At 45.3% G+C, this 15,045-nt stretch overlaps 1 protein-coding gene across 2 annotated transcripts in view; it reads right to left on the bottom strand.

Moving 5' to 3' along the window:
• SECISBP2L (SECIS binding protein 2 like) overlaps positions 1 to 15,045 on the bottom strand; it is a 407,516-nt gene that overhangs the window by 288,506 nt on the left and 103,965 nt on the right. For both annotated transcript variants that reach the window (XM_053717458.1, XM_053717457.1), the window contains exons 5-6: positions 8,728 to 8,951; positions 8,012 to 8,036 (exon numbers count right to left, since the gene is read on the bottom strand). In XM_053717458.1, the coding sequence (XP_053573433.1) occupies positions 8,012 to 8,036; positions 8,728 to 8,951 (249 nt within the window). The remainder of the gene's footprint in view (positions 1 to 8,011; positions 8,037 to 8,727; positions 8,952 to 15,045) is intronic.

The raw sequence follows: 15,045 nt of genomic DNA, 5'->3' as shown, positions 1-15,045 counted from the left end.
TACCCAAAAGGAGATCCAAAGGACCATCAGAATAGGGTAAGAAAACCCCAAAGACAAAGCTAAATGAAGGTTGTTACAGGACAAACACACAGAGAAAAGGACTCTATAAAGTCCATCTCCCAAAGAGACATTCCCAACCTATGAAAGAGCGACCGTTAGGAAACACAAAAATCCATCATCAGATCCTTTGACACAACACCCTATAACGTATGGTGCTCCAAGGAAGCCACAAGCTCCCCACTGAACCCTAGTCTAGCAGACAACCGCTAAAACTAGCCACATTTAGGTAGGAAAACAATATCAGGACCGAAGGAAAAACACAGAGCCCACCGACAGGATGGGGGAACTAACTGTCCCAGCAGAAAAAGAAGGCTCTCTGCGAAACACAGAACAACAACTGACAGAACTTGCGCGCTCCAGCTGACCCCAAGTCATCATGGGACCCCATCCCACAGAGATTGCCGAATTATCGACAGTAACTCCCGACCAGGAAAATCCGGACCCCAGAAGACATCCAGCACTAGCAGCAATGCAACCAGTGAAGGGAGGAACACCCGTGAACCCCCCACCAGGTAGGATAACAGGGTCAACAGAAAGTACATGGTCAGACCCAAGAGAGCAGCCAGATCCCTGACCTCCACTCCAAGAAACGGACCTAACCCAAAAAAAGGTCTGGTAACATCCGCCACAAGAGAGAACGGAGGTCCTAAGAGGAAACTAACGCATTGGAGAAGCACTCTGACCAATAACTAGAAGCTGGCTTGTACCACAAATCCAAGAAAAAATATAAAGCTTGCGAGCACACATCCCAAGTGCAAGTGGCTGCAGTTGGTTTCAAACCGCAAACCTTCCGCTTGCCAGGCAGCTAAGCTAGCCATCAGGCTACTACAGCTGGCTGTTCATGCTTGTGTTTCGAAACCCTTACACAGTTCCCGGCTCTAAGAAGGAACACTCCCAAAAGGGAGATAGGGCACAGAGCTACCACAATACCCTAGTACCAGAGCCAGCTCCCCTGATATCCCACACGCAAGGACGGAAGAAAAGAATCCTCGAACGAGAAGATAAGGACCCACAGGGTCTCCATGGAAACTGTATACTTCCAAATCCTCCCCAAAAGGACAAAAGAAAAGGGGACCACTTCCCCAGCCGTAGGCAAGGCAAAGAAACCAAAGAAAATGGTAAAACAATACCATTGATTAATAACCCAACGGTCATTACTACTAGCTCAGTTGAGACAAACAACCTCAAGCCTACATTATATGCAAAAGTTGCCACTGGCGACAACCGTAGATCCACCTGAAAGGCAGCAAATTAACCATAAGGCAGATACAAAATCTCCCATGAGAGATTAAAAAAAACAACCCCCCGAAGAGACAAGCGGACGTTCTAAACCCTAAAGTTTGAAACTGAACTGCCCAGGACCGAGTGCAGCGACCCGGACCCCAAAAACTCAGACCTAAGCCAGACCTCCAAAAACAGGCCCTATGTCCTGAGGAACCACCAAGTTGCCTCATACGGAAAAGGGCACTCTAGGTAGTGCATTCCACACCCCAATGTCCTTGAACATTGGACGCTCGCAAGAGACTCAGACCAAGATCAATGAAAGACATCTAGACAGGCCTCCGAGATGGCAATCCGCACCCGTAGGTGGAGCTGAACCCTAGACCCTCCACCTGCAACCCCAGAAAACAAGAGCTCCTAGAGGTTTGAGTGCAACACTTCAAGTCCAGGGACCCCGGAGTCTACCAGGGACAAGGCTCCATATAATGGAGAATATACCACAAAAGCTGGATTCAACACGCAACCTTAGCCATGTGGGCAACTGGGCGACCCACTAGGCTACTCCGGGAAGCTTAACAAGCCCCCTAGTTGGAGAGCCAAAGATCCTCACAGGATCATCCTCCCGGAAATTCCTGTACCAGGAATAACAGACAAGCCCACAATTCCCGCTGAGAAGCGGACCAGAGGCGGTTGCCGGCCTGCGCTAAATCTTATGAGAGTGCGCGATATACTGACAAAAAGGGGGAGACAGATATACCCAAACTTCCGGACTCAGATGACCAGACCACTCAAGAAGGGAAAAACCAGTCCCAGCAACCTCGAGGGGTACCTACGACTAGGCCACAAGAAAAACAGACACAGGGAAAATACCAAGATTTAACGAAAATAGTCATCCAAACTGGTACCACAACTGACCATCGGTCATCCAAACTTCCAAACCACTTGGGAATGGAGAACTTCGGTTCCGAGGCCAAAAACCTCCAGAACCCACGAGGAGTCATAGACGGATCCCCACATAAGGAACGGCAGAGGACCTATACAATCTCTCCAACACTCCGTTCATTGAGGATGAGGACCAAGCTGACGTATAAGAAACGAAAGCACCCCCTCAAGTAATTGATAAAAAAAAAACATAAAAAAATGAACACTCCAATAAGTGAACGACCCAACAGGATAACCAGCGTACCGGCACCACGTGGGTGACATGAACCCTAAGGAACAGCAGCTAGCGCCTTCTGACCCCTACGTTTCCCAGCAAAAACCACTCCTTAGTCGCCTGCAAGTAAAACTTTAAGGCGCAAACTACATCTAAGTTATGTAACATAGGACATAATTAAGGAACAACAATTTCCTGATCAATATTCTTGTTAGAAACAACCTTAGGAAAAAACCCAGGTTTGGTACGTAACACCACCTTATCAGCAGGGAAAATAAGATAAGGTGTATCACATTGTAAAGCCGAACACTCAGAAACTCTGCGAGCAGAAGAAATAACAACCAAAAATAAAACTTTCCAAGATAACAACTTAATATCTATGGAATGCACGGGTTCAAACGGAACCCCTTGAAGAACTTTAAGAACTAAATTCAAACTCCAAGGAGGAGCAATTGGTCAAAACACAGGCCTGATTCTAGCTAGAGCCTGACAAAAAGATTGAACGTCTGGAACATCTGACAGACGTTTGTGTAACAGAATAGACAAAGCCCTTTCTCCAATTCTTCTTGGAGAAAAGCTAAAATCCTGGGAATCCTAACCCTACTCCATGAGTAGCCCTTGGATTCGCACCAATAAAGATATTTACGCCATATCTTATGGTAAATATATCTAGTAACAGGCTTCCGTGCCTGAATCAAAGTATCAATGACCGAATCAGAGAACCCTTGCTTAGATAAAATCAAGCGTTCAATCTCCAAGCAGTTTAGCTGCAGAGAAACTAGATTCGGGGGATGGAAGGGTCACTGAATGAGAAAGTCCCGCTTCCACGGTGGCAGAGAGGACATGTCCACCAGATCCGCATACCAAAGGCACTGCCAAGGCATCAGTTCGGCCTGAGGATCCCTTGATCTGGATCCGTATCTTGGGAGCTTGGCATTCTAACGAGACACCATCAGATCCAATTCCGGTCTGTCCCACCTGAAAATCAGAGCGGCAAAGACCTCCGGATGAAGTTCCCATTCCCCTGGATAAAACGTCTGTCTGCTCAAAAAGTCTGCTTCCCAGTTGTCCACTCCTGGGATGTATATTGCTGACAGATAACAAGAGTGAGCCTCCGCCCACCGAATTATCTTGGATACTTCTGTCATCTCTAAGGAACTCCTTGTTCCTCCCTGATGATTGATGTAAGCCAGTCGTGATGTTGTCCGACTGAAACCAGATGAATTTGGCCAAAGCCAACTGAGGTCAAGCCTGAAGCACATTGAATATCGCTCTTAACTCCAGAATATTGATTGGAAGTAGAGACTCTGACCGAGTCCACACACCCTGAGCCTCCAGGGAATTCGAGACTGCACCCCAACCTAGTAGACTGGCATCTGTTGTCACTATCACCCATGAGGGTCTGCAGAAGCACGTCCCTTGGGACAGATGATCCTGCGACAACCACCAAAGAAGAGAGTCTCTTGTCTCCTGATCCAGATATATCTGAGGAGACAAATTTGCATAATCTCCATTCCACTGACTGAGCATGCTCAGTTGTAGAGATCTGAGATGAAAACGAGCAAACGGAATTATGTTGATTGCCGCCACCATCAATCCAATTACCTCCATGCACTGGGCCACTGAAGGTCGAGGATTGGACTGAAGGGCTCGGCATGTATTCAGAATCTTTAACTTCCTGACCTCCGTCAAGAAGATTTTCATGGATACTAAATCTATTAGAGTTCCCAGGAAATGAACCCTTGTCTGTGGAATTAGTGAACTCTTTTCTGCATTCACCTTCCACCCGTGAGTCCTTAGAAAGGACAGAACCATGTTGGTATGAGACCTTGTTAGATGATAAGACGATGCCTGGATCTGAATATCGTCCAGATAAGGCGCCACTGCAATGACCAGCGGTCTGAGTACCGCCAGTAGAGACTCTAGAACCTTGTCAAGATCCTGGGTGCCGTGGCCAGCCTGAAGGGAAGAGCCACGAACAGAAAATGTTTGTCCAGAAAGCAAACCTTAGAAACTGGTAATGAACTCTGTGGGCAGGAATGTGAAGATATGCATCCTTTAAGCCCACGGTAGTCATATATTGACCCTCCTGGATCAATGAAAGAATCGTCCAAATCCTCTCCTGCTTTTAATGGGACTGAAACATGCCAAGTTCATGGCGTCCTAAAGACCGCCCCTCCTGGACGATGACGTAGCGGACAACTCCCGGGCGGCAAGGAAGACTTAGGGAACCGCCGGGAGAACTACATAAGCCCTTCTATAGACATAGTGTCACAGACTCCGGACATCTTCTCCGCCGACATGCCAGATTATAATGACCCGCCAGGAATAACAAAAAAAGAAAGGGCACGAAAAGATAAAGTGTTCCCAAGTACCGCCATTCGTGGGCGTATACAGAGTCTGATACAGACATCTCCCGGTCGCCATCTTAACCGCTGGGAGATGTACCAAAGTGTACAAAAACGTCCCCATAACACTGCATAACCGAAAATACCCTCCATTATCTAGGGAGAAAGTGGCCAGTCACACACAGAATCACCCGGTCTGCACTATTACATATGAAAACGCCGGGCAAAATTTTTATAAGGGGAAACCTGACTTAAAGACTAGCTTTTACAAGGGGAACCCTGATTTAAAGACTAGCTTTTACAAGGGGAACCCTAATTAAAAACATAGCTGTCTAGTCTCGTCTCCCAGGAAGGAGAATCCTTATACCGGAATAAGGAGCCCTTCACTCTGAGGGCTGCTATACACCATGAGAGAGGCCAATGTCTTCTGAGCCCATTCTTCTTCTATGCCCAGGAAATAAAAATGGCACTTACCTCCAACTGCCGACAGCAAAGGCAGCTCTCCTGGTGTGAAGTCCTACTGCTCACATGGACCTGAGGATAATGAGGAAAAAAACTGAGTTAAATCTCTCAGATTTTCCCCCTAAAAGGGCAGCATACAATTTATGGGAGGCACAGTGAGAATAAAATCCCACAAGTTCCCATTGCTTTGAAGCCACCAAATGCTTCTCTTTTTGTACTGAAGAGATTGATTTGGTCTAGGCTAAACCCCAGAACAAAGTAGCACACTGTGGCACCACTTTAAAAATAATAAACTCTTGATAGAAGAAAACTAAAACTAACACCTCACTCTGCCTCTTCCTATCACTAACACAGGCAAAGAGAATGACTGGAGGGGGAGGGAAGGGAGAGGCTATATATATACAGCTCTGCTGTGGAGATCTTTGCCACTTCCTGCTGACCAGGAGGCGATATCCCACAAATAAGGATGAAATCCGTGGACTCGTCGTATCTTGTAAAAGAAATTATAGCAGACATAAGCTTCCTAAAACAAATCAAATATATTCTAACCAGATTAAAGAAAATGAAGGCAGCACCCAAGGGTGAACGCCCAAGTGAACGCCCAAGGAAAACGGCCCACCAAACAGACCAGCCGATTAGAGGTCCAACCTCAGAACTGGAATAGATACTTAAAAGAAAAACGGAGACGTTAAAGCGATTGCTTCATCCCTACACGTCTAATCCAGTTTGCTGTCCGGCACAGAAGACAGAGGATTCCTCGGCCCAGTAGGGCTGGAATCCTCCAGCACTGCCAAAACTTGCATTAATTAAACATGAAGACGTGCCAGTCTATAACGGAAGGCAAACTTTTCCCCCGCCGGATCAATGGGTAACCCAGCCCCGAGGGTGGGGCCCCTGAAGCCTCAGAGGACATCGCTTACCCAGAAGGTCTAACTTGACTCAGGCGATCCCACGCCCGATGAACCCCGGATAACAGAACACTGACAGTATCTTAAAAATACCTCACTACCTCACAGGAAGATCTAAATGTGCCAGCGCCATAGATATGGCCATGCGGAACCGTGCTGTAACCTCTGGAGGAAACAAGCCGCCTTCCGGAGAAGGAGTAATGGCCATAGGGACACCTGCTTGCGTAGCAAAAGAAGGTCCTGGGGCACGCGTCTCACGAGACATGGAATCCTCAGGGGCGGATGGCTCAATGGACTCTAAATTCCCTGATTCGGAGAGTACTCTAGAACGGCAAGTGGAACATAACTGAAGGGCATGGGTAACCCTGGCCATTTTATACTCTTCGCAAGACGTATACTCCGAATCGGAGATATCCGTCTCCAAAAAATCTGAATCCTCCATAACTTGAAGATTGCAATTATGGACAAACCAGACAACTAACAAACACACTCTCTATGTCGCCACTCTGTCAAGGTGCGGAAATGGAATACAACGTGCCCACACCCGGTCACGAGGTGCATCGTGTAAGCAAAAAAAACACGCCAGTCCCTAGGACTGCGCAAGCTGATAAAATAAGGCTGTTATGTCCGATTAGCCATGAGCCCAAGTATCACTACACAATAGCAGACAAAATCACATAACAAACATGATTAAATGCCCCCCTGTTCAATAACCCCCCTCAGGAGATATTAAAACTTGATTCCATAAGATAAAAGGAGTCCCACTGGGACCCTCACTTCTTTTGTTAACATTACATTCACATCGAAATAAAATGAAACTATCTTACCGGAATCTACGCCGTGGAACAGGAGCACGGCCCTTCAAGTGTGACAGATAGTAGCCTCACTTCTGACATGGACTTGAGTGAATAAAGGCAGGCAGCGAAACTCGTCAACGCTGATTGCCCAGGAGCTGTTAATATGAGTCGGGATGGTTTCGCAGAAAGACTCTCCCTGCATCTCCGAACTTTCACCCATGTTCTCACTGAGAGGCTAACAGGATTATTTAAAACTCCAGTCCCATTTCGAAGAGTAATACCCTCCATGAGAGACCATCTTCAATCTTCTGACATTTCTCTGCCAACCTCCTGAGACGAAAGGCAAAGAATGACTGGGGGATGAGGGAAGTGGGGGAGGTATTTAAGCCTTTGGCTGGGGTGTCTTTGCCTCCTCCTGGTGGCCAGGTTCTGAATTCCCAAAAGTAATGAATGCAGCGGTGGCCTCTTCCCGTTTAAGAAGAAAATTATATATTTTGCAGGATCATTTTTATTTTTAACAAATTTGTTCTTGTTTACCCCTTTCTTCGTGTTTTAGCCCTGCAAAGGAGATAAATACAAAGTCGAGGTTATGGTCTGGTCCTTTTAAAAATAGGGATAAAAGCCGGTGAGCACACCAGGAGCCATCATACATGTTTATGTTCCAATTCCTATTCACACTCTAATCTGTAGCAGAAATGGGGTGTTCGAGAAGGGCCATTTAGACTACAGTTTGAACTCTTTTGAAGGAGGTAAATCCCCTTCTTTTAAAAAGATTCCATTTAAAAATAAAATATTTTAAACAAATTTGGCATTTTAATACTAGAACCTGCTCTTGATCTTTTGATACTGCCTCTCTGGAATTAATAACGATCTTGGCATTTATTCCCTAAAAATTAAGTTGTGAGACAATGAAGTATATTTATAAGCCACTAAGATATATTCAATTAATTCCACTTTATTTATACATAGTACCACACTCACTGAGACATTTTAATTCCATATTACCCAATTATTAACCCTTTAAACATACACAGCCAATCTGTAAACTTCATATGTTACCTGCACATGCTGAAGGATCAGCTATCTGCAAAAAAATAAAAATAAAAAAAATTGTTATTTATTTAAAAAATAAATTTAAAAAATTATGTGTAATCTCTATAAAAACATTATTCTTTAACAATGCTCTTGGGGCTTGACAAATACTGAATGTCAGGTCACCATGTCAACTGGAAGGGATAGCCTGACAACAAGAAAAATCTTGTGTATGTCAGTCTGCTAGAACAGAAAACAACTTCAGCTCTTTCCTGCTCATTAGAGAAGCTGATGTAATTAAGCTGTGTAAACAAAAACAATACGAGAGGGAGTGCTTACAAACTAACACTGCACAAATAACTAATGGCACTCAGTGACTTACTGCTGTTGTATGGGTTAATGGGAATGGTATGGCTTGCTCCATTCACTCTAACTTTTTTTGTGTATCGTAGACAACAAGGGTGTGAAATATTCACAATGCAAAAGCCCTCCCAATGTGGGCCTGTGAAAAGATGCTAAGGAAAACAGCAGCAAAGTACTTGTATGTCCCTTTATGTGGGTGTGACTCAAGAGTTTGAGAGGAAAAACCGAATAAAATACAAATTTACAATTACATTAAAATCAGTTACATATTAGCCTATTGCTTTCTTGGTATAGGCCAAAATTAATAATCTGTATCAACACATGCACAATATTGACTGCAGAAGTTAAAAGAAAAATTAAAAAAACAAAAGCACACGTACATTGACTGTACTACAATCTGTGTGCCTTGAGCACACAGCCGCAGCTTGACAATGTTTTGGACTGCAGTATCCACTGTCGCTGTCAATATCAGCTTCGCTAGCTCCCTGCTCACTTGAAGATTCTGCAGCAGGGTGTGAGGACCGTCTTCGTCTTGGTTTGGATTTCCAAGGTGTTGCACCTGTGCTCTCGGAGAGTGATTTGTTAGCTATTTCAGTAGGAAAATCTGAAAAGAAATTGATTTTTCTCATTTAAAATGTTCAATAAGCCAGCTTTCTTTCATAGAACAGTTTGAAACATACAATATTGTTTTTATTGTTTCCATTAAAAACAAATTATGTCTACCTAATAATTTCCTTTCCATCTGTATGAGGAGAGTCCACGGCTTCATTCCTTACTTGTGGGAATACAGAACCTGGCAACCAGGAGGAGGCAGAGACACCCCAGCCAAAGGCTTAAATACTTTCTGTCATTCTGCCGAGGGAACAAGGAACAGTAGGAGAAATATCAGGGTATAAATGGTGTCAGAAGAACAAAACATTTTGGTGCGCCCAACGGAGAAAACAGGCGGGGGCCTTGGACTCTCCTCATACAGATGGAAAGGAAATTATCAGGTAAGCATAATTTATGTTTTCCATCTTAATATGAGGAGAGTCCACGGCTTCATTCATTACTTGTGGGAAACATATACCCAAGCTCTAGAGGACACTAAATGAAAACGGGAGGGTAAGAGAGAGGGGAGGGACCCTATTCTGAGGGCACCACAGCCTGCAAAACCTTATTCCCAAAGGCTGCTTCAGCCGAAGCAAAAACGTCAAATTTGTAAAACTTTGAAAAAGTATGTAAGGAGGACCAGGTAGCCGCCCTACAAATCTGCTCCATAGAGGCCTCATTCTTGAAGGTCCAAGATGAAGCCACAGCTCTAGTTGAATGAGCCGTAATCCTCTGAGGAGGCTTATGTCCTGCTGTTCCATAAGCTAAGCGAATAATGCTCCTCAACCAAAAAGATAGGGAAGTGGAAGAAGCCTTCTGCCCTCTGCGCTTCCCAGAATAGACAACAAACAATGCCGAAGTCTGTCTAAAATCCTTCGTGGCCTAAAGATAGAATTTCAAAACCCGAACCACATCCAGATTATGAAGCAATCGTTCCTTCACAGACGAAAGATTAGGACACAAGGAAGGAACCACAATCTACTGATTGATGTTGCAATCAGACACATCCTTAGGGAGAAAACCCAACCCAGTGCGAAGAACTGCCTTGTCAGCATGAAAAACTAGGTAAGGAGGCTCACATTGCAAAGCCGCTATCTCAGAGACTCTGTGTGCTGAGGCAATAGCCAGTATAAAAAGAACCTTCCAAGACAGTAACTTAATGTTAACTGAATGCATGGGCTCAATTGGAGACCTCTGCAATACCTTAAGAACCAGATTTAAACTCCAAGGAGGAGCGGAATGTCTAAACAGACCTGATTTTAGACAGAGCCTGAACAAAAGACTGTATTTCAGGAAGCTCAGCGAGCCTCTTGCGTAATAACACAGATAGAGCCGAAATCTGTCCCTTTAAGGAACTAGCTGCAAGTCCCTTCTCCAAATCATCTTGGAGAAAGGAAAGAATCCTGGACACCCTGACCCTATGCCAGGGGATTCCACAATATTCACACCAGAATAAGTAGGTCCTCCACACCTTATGATAGATGCGACGAGTGACCGGCTTTCTAGCTTGAATGAGAGTATCAATCACTCTCTCAGAAAAACCTCTCTTGGCTAGGACTAAACGTTCAATCTACACGCAGTCAGCCTCAGAGAATCTACATTCTGATGAACAAAAGGGACCCTGTTCCAGCAGATCTATGCGACAAGGTGACCCCCATGGTCGAGATGAGGACATCCCCACCAGGTCCGCAAACCACATCCTTCGCGGCCACAATGGAGCAATTAGGATTGCCAAGGCTTGTTCCTGCTTGATGCGGGCCACTACCCGAGATAGAAGTGGTAACGGTGGAAAAAATGTAAACTAGTTTGAACCACCAAGGCACTGCTAATGCATCTATCAGCTCTGCCTGTGGATCCCTGGACCGCGACCCGTATCTGGGTAGCTTGGAATTGAGTCGGGAATCCATGAGATCTATCTCCGGCGTCCCCATCTGTTGCAAATCTCTGCAAACACCTCGGGATGGAGAGACCATTCACCCGATGAAAGGATTGTCTGCTGAGGAAATCCTCTTCCTAGTTGTCCACACCCGGAATGTGGATCGGTGACAGTGAGCAGTTGTGGGCCTCTGCCCATTCCAGAATCCGAGATACTTCCCTCGTTGCTAGGGAGCTCCTTGTTCCCCCCTGATGGTTGATGTAAGCCACGAGGTAATGTTGTCCGATTGAAATCTGATAAACTGGGATGAACCCAGAAGAAGCCAAGCCTTCAGAGCAATGAAGATCGCTCGAAGTTCCATGTTGATCGGGAGAAGAGATTCCTCTTGAGTCCACCGGCCCTGTGCCTTCCTGGCACCCCAAACGGCTCCCCATCCTGAGAGACTTGTGTCCATAGTCACAATCTCCCAATATGGTCTCCAGAAAGACGTCCCTTGGGACAGGCGATCTGGACAGAGCTACAAAGAGAGCGATTCTCTCGACCGGTTGTCCAAAGAAATCTGTTGAGACAGATCCGAGTGGTCGCCATTCCATTGCCCCAGCATACACAGCTGAAGAGGTCTGAGATGGAACCTGGCGAATGGAATGATATCTATGCTGGACACCATGAGCCCAATTACCTCAATACACCGGGCCACAGATGGCTCCGAGGAGGTCTGGAGGCAAGACAATTGGAAGTAATTTTGCAACGTCTCTGGTCTGTAAGTTATATCCTCATGGATATGGAATCTATTATCATGCCCAGGAATTCCACCCTGGTACTGGGGACCAGAGAACTCTTTCCTAAGTTTAACTTCCATCCATGAGATTGAAGAAGAAGAGCTCTTGAATGGTCTTCTGCCAGCCAGCAGGACGGAGCCTGGACCAGGATGTCATTCAAGTATGGCGCTACTGCAATACCTCTGGACCTCGCGACCGAGAGCAGAGCCCCCAGAACCTTCGTAAAGACTCTTGAAGTAGTAGCCAGACCAAAAGGAAAAGGAGGAGCTACAAACTGGAAGTGCTGGCCCAGAAAGGCGAATCTTAAGAACTTGAAGTGATCCTTGTGAATTGGCACATGTAGGTAAGCATCCTTCAAGTCTATAGTAGTCATGAACTGTCCCCTCCTGAACTAAGGGCAGAATAGACCATTTCGTCACCATCTTAAACGATGGGACCGACAGAAACTTGATTAGGCACTTTAGGTCTAGAATCAGGCGAATCTTGCCCTCCTTCTTTAAGACCACAAAAAGGTTTGAGTAGTACCCTAGACCTCTCTCTGATAGAAGTACTGGAACAATTACTCCCAGAGAGGAGAGATCCCTCATGCACCCTAGAAAAGCTTCTTATTTCTCTGGTCTTGAAGACAGGTTTTATAAGAGGAATCTGCCCCTGGACGGATGAGATTTGAAAACTATCCTGTAACCCTGAGCAATGACCTCTAGAACCCAAAGGTCTTGCATGTCCCCCAACCAAGCCTCCACAAAGAGAGATAGTCTGCCTCCAACACCATCCAACGCAGGATCAGGGGCCGCCCCTTCATCTTCACTTTGTTTCTGCAGGCTTCTTGTTCTGCTTGGATTTATCCCAAGACTGAGATGGTTTCCAAGTTCCCTTGTACTGATCATGCGTCGCGTAGGGCTCCTGGCGTTGGGATTTATCGGAACGAAAGGGACGAAAATTAGGACCTTGTCCTTTAGGTTTATTCTTCTTATCCTGCGGTAGAAAGGCACCCTTGCCCACAGTGACCGTGGATATGATAGAGTCCAGGCCTGGACCAAAAAGAATCTTCCCCTTAAATGGAAGGGAAAGCAATCTAGATTTTGAAGTCATGTCCGCAGACCAAGACTTCAGCCAGAGAGCCCTACAGGTTAGAACAGAAAAACCTGATGTCTTTGCCGTCAGGTGAATAATTTGTTTGCATCACAGATGAAAGAATTAGCTACCCTTAAGGCCTTAATTCTTTCCGGTATTTCGTTGAGGGGAGTTTCCACCTCGATCATCTGCAATAGAGAGTCGCAACAACAGGTAGCGGCTCCAGCTACCGCAACCGCCGCTGCAGGCTGAAACAAATACCCCATGTGCTGAAACATTTTTCGGAATAGAGTTTTTAGCCTCTTATCCATGGGCTCCTTAAACAACGAACTATCCTCAAGCGGGATAGTGGTGCACTTAGCAAGCGTGGAGATAGCTCCATCCACCTTAGTGACAGACCCCCACAACTCTAATTGAGAGTCTGGAACGGGGAACAATTTCTTAAAAGAAGAGGAGGAAAAAGAAAATCCAAGTCTCTCACATTCATTCTTAATATTTGCCATCTTTACAGGAACCGGGAAAGTCTGTGGCACCACCCTGTCCTCATAAACCTTTTCAAGTTTAGGAATAGAAGGTTCCTTTGGTAATTTAGGTTCTGGAACCTCTAACGTAGCCAATACTACCTTTAACAGAAAGCATGCTCAATCCTAAATCTAAAGTCTGGTTCCTCAGCAGCCGGAGGTTTAGAGTCAGCAGATTCCATCCCAGAAAGAGCCTCCTCTGAACTATCAGAGGCGTCTTCATCAGTGGATAACCTAGTATCAGAAAAAATCAACAAATTGGTAGATGACCCCTGGGAGGGATAGCAATATTTGACCTCTCGCTTGCGCTTAGCAGGGCGAGGTAAAGCACTGAAAGCCGTAGACACTGCCGTTTGTAACTGTTAAGAAAAGTCTGGCGGCAAGAGGGCTCCTCCCGAAGGAGGATTAGCAGTGCAATGGGAGGCTGCATGTGTAGTAGGAGAGGAATGCAGGGAACACACCTCACAGGACGGAGACCTCTCAGAGGTGGACGGCTCAGTGGTACTAAACATCTTTATCTTTTTAGAAATAATTACCTTATCGGGGCATGTGCAACATAATTGAGCAGGCGGGTATACCGTAGCCTCCTCAAAATAAAAACAGGTATTAGGTTTAGGAAAAGAGGGAGTACCCTCTAACGCATCAGTGTTCTCCATAGCTTGCGCTTTTAAGACGGACAATAGAATAAGATAAATGGCACCTTTATATCCCCAATGGCCGGGGCACTCACCAACTCCTATGACCCAGGCCCCACAGAGAAACCGCTTCGCCTGTAAACTGCATGGTCAGGAAAAAGGAAGTCAAAGAGACCACACCCGGTAACATGGAGTGCCATGCAGGACGACCCCTGCTCCAGGAGAGAAAACGCACCAAAAATAACAGGCCCCAAAGATATCTCAAAAACTAAAGTAAAACCTAAAATGTTCCACATCCTCCTGAGCCTCATCTCACACATATCGCAGCATAAAACATAATAAAGCAAGTTATGTATAAATCCCCTCTGTTCAATAACCTCCTTCCGAATATATTAACCCTTGATTCCATACAGATAAAAAAAGTCACACTATGACCCTGTCTTCTTACGTTATCATATGAGATAAATCTTACCGGATTCTCTGCCGTGGAACAGACAAACAGCCTATCAAGTTCTTGTAGCCTCACACGGACTTGAGTGATAGAAGCAGGAAGTGACACTCGTCAACACTGATTGCTTAGGAGCTGTTAATAAGAGTCTGGATGGTTTTGCAGAAAGACCTGCATCTCCCTGCATCACCAGCCCCTAACTTTCGTCAATGCTCTCACTGAGAAACTGACAAGACTACTTAAAACTACAGTCCCATACCTAAGAGTACTACCCTCCATAAGAGACTACTCCAAATCTTCCGACACTTCTCTGCCATTCTCCGGTGACGAAAGGCAAAGAATGACTGGGGGATGAGGAGTGTGGGGTAGGTATTTAAGCCTTTGGCTGGGGTGTTTTTGCCGCCTCCTGGTGGACAGTTTCTGTATTCCCACAAGTAAGGAATGAAGCCGTGGACTCTCCTCATATTAAGATGGAAAATGATGGTAAACTTTCCACTTTTTATAATCAGATCCTGAATGTTAGTGATATTTTAGATGGACTTTATTTGATCACTTCTAATGAAGATGTGCTATAACTTACTTATTAAACTAGCCATGCCATTCTAATACTGCATGCTCAGGCCGCTTACTTCAAAAGTAATATTTTTTGTGAGCGAACAGTTTGAATTGTTATCTAATCAGAGCTCTATAAATATGGCACTTTTGTTGTAGCTAGAACGCTGATTGGAGAACAATTCAAACCGTTAGCTCACAAACAAAATATTACTGCTGAAG

This window comes from Bombina bombina, chromosome 6, assembly GCF_027579735.1.
Source record: "Bombina bombina isolate aBomBom1 chromosome 6, aBomBom1.pri, whole genome shotgun sequence".
NCBI lineage: Eukaryota > Metazoa > Chordata > Amphibia > Anura > Bombinatoridae > Bombina > Bombina bombina.
This window is presented reverse-complemented; position numbering and strand designations above follow the sequence as displayed.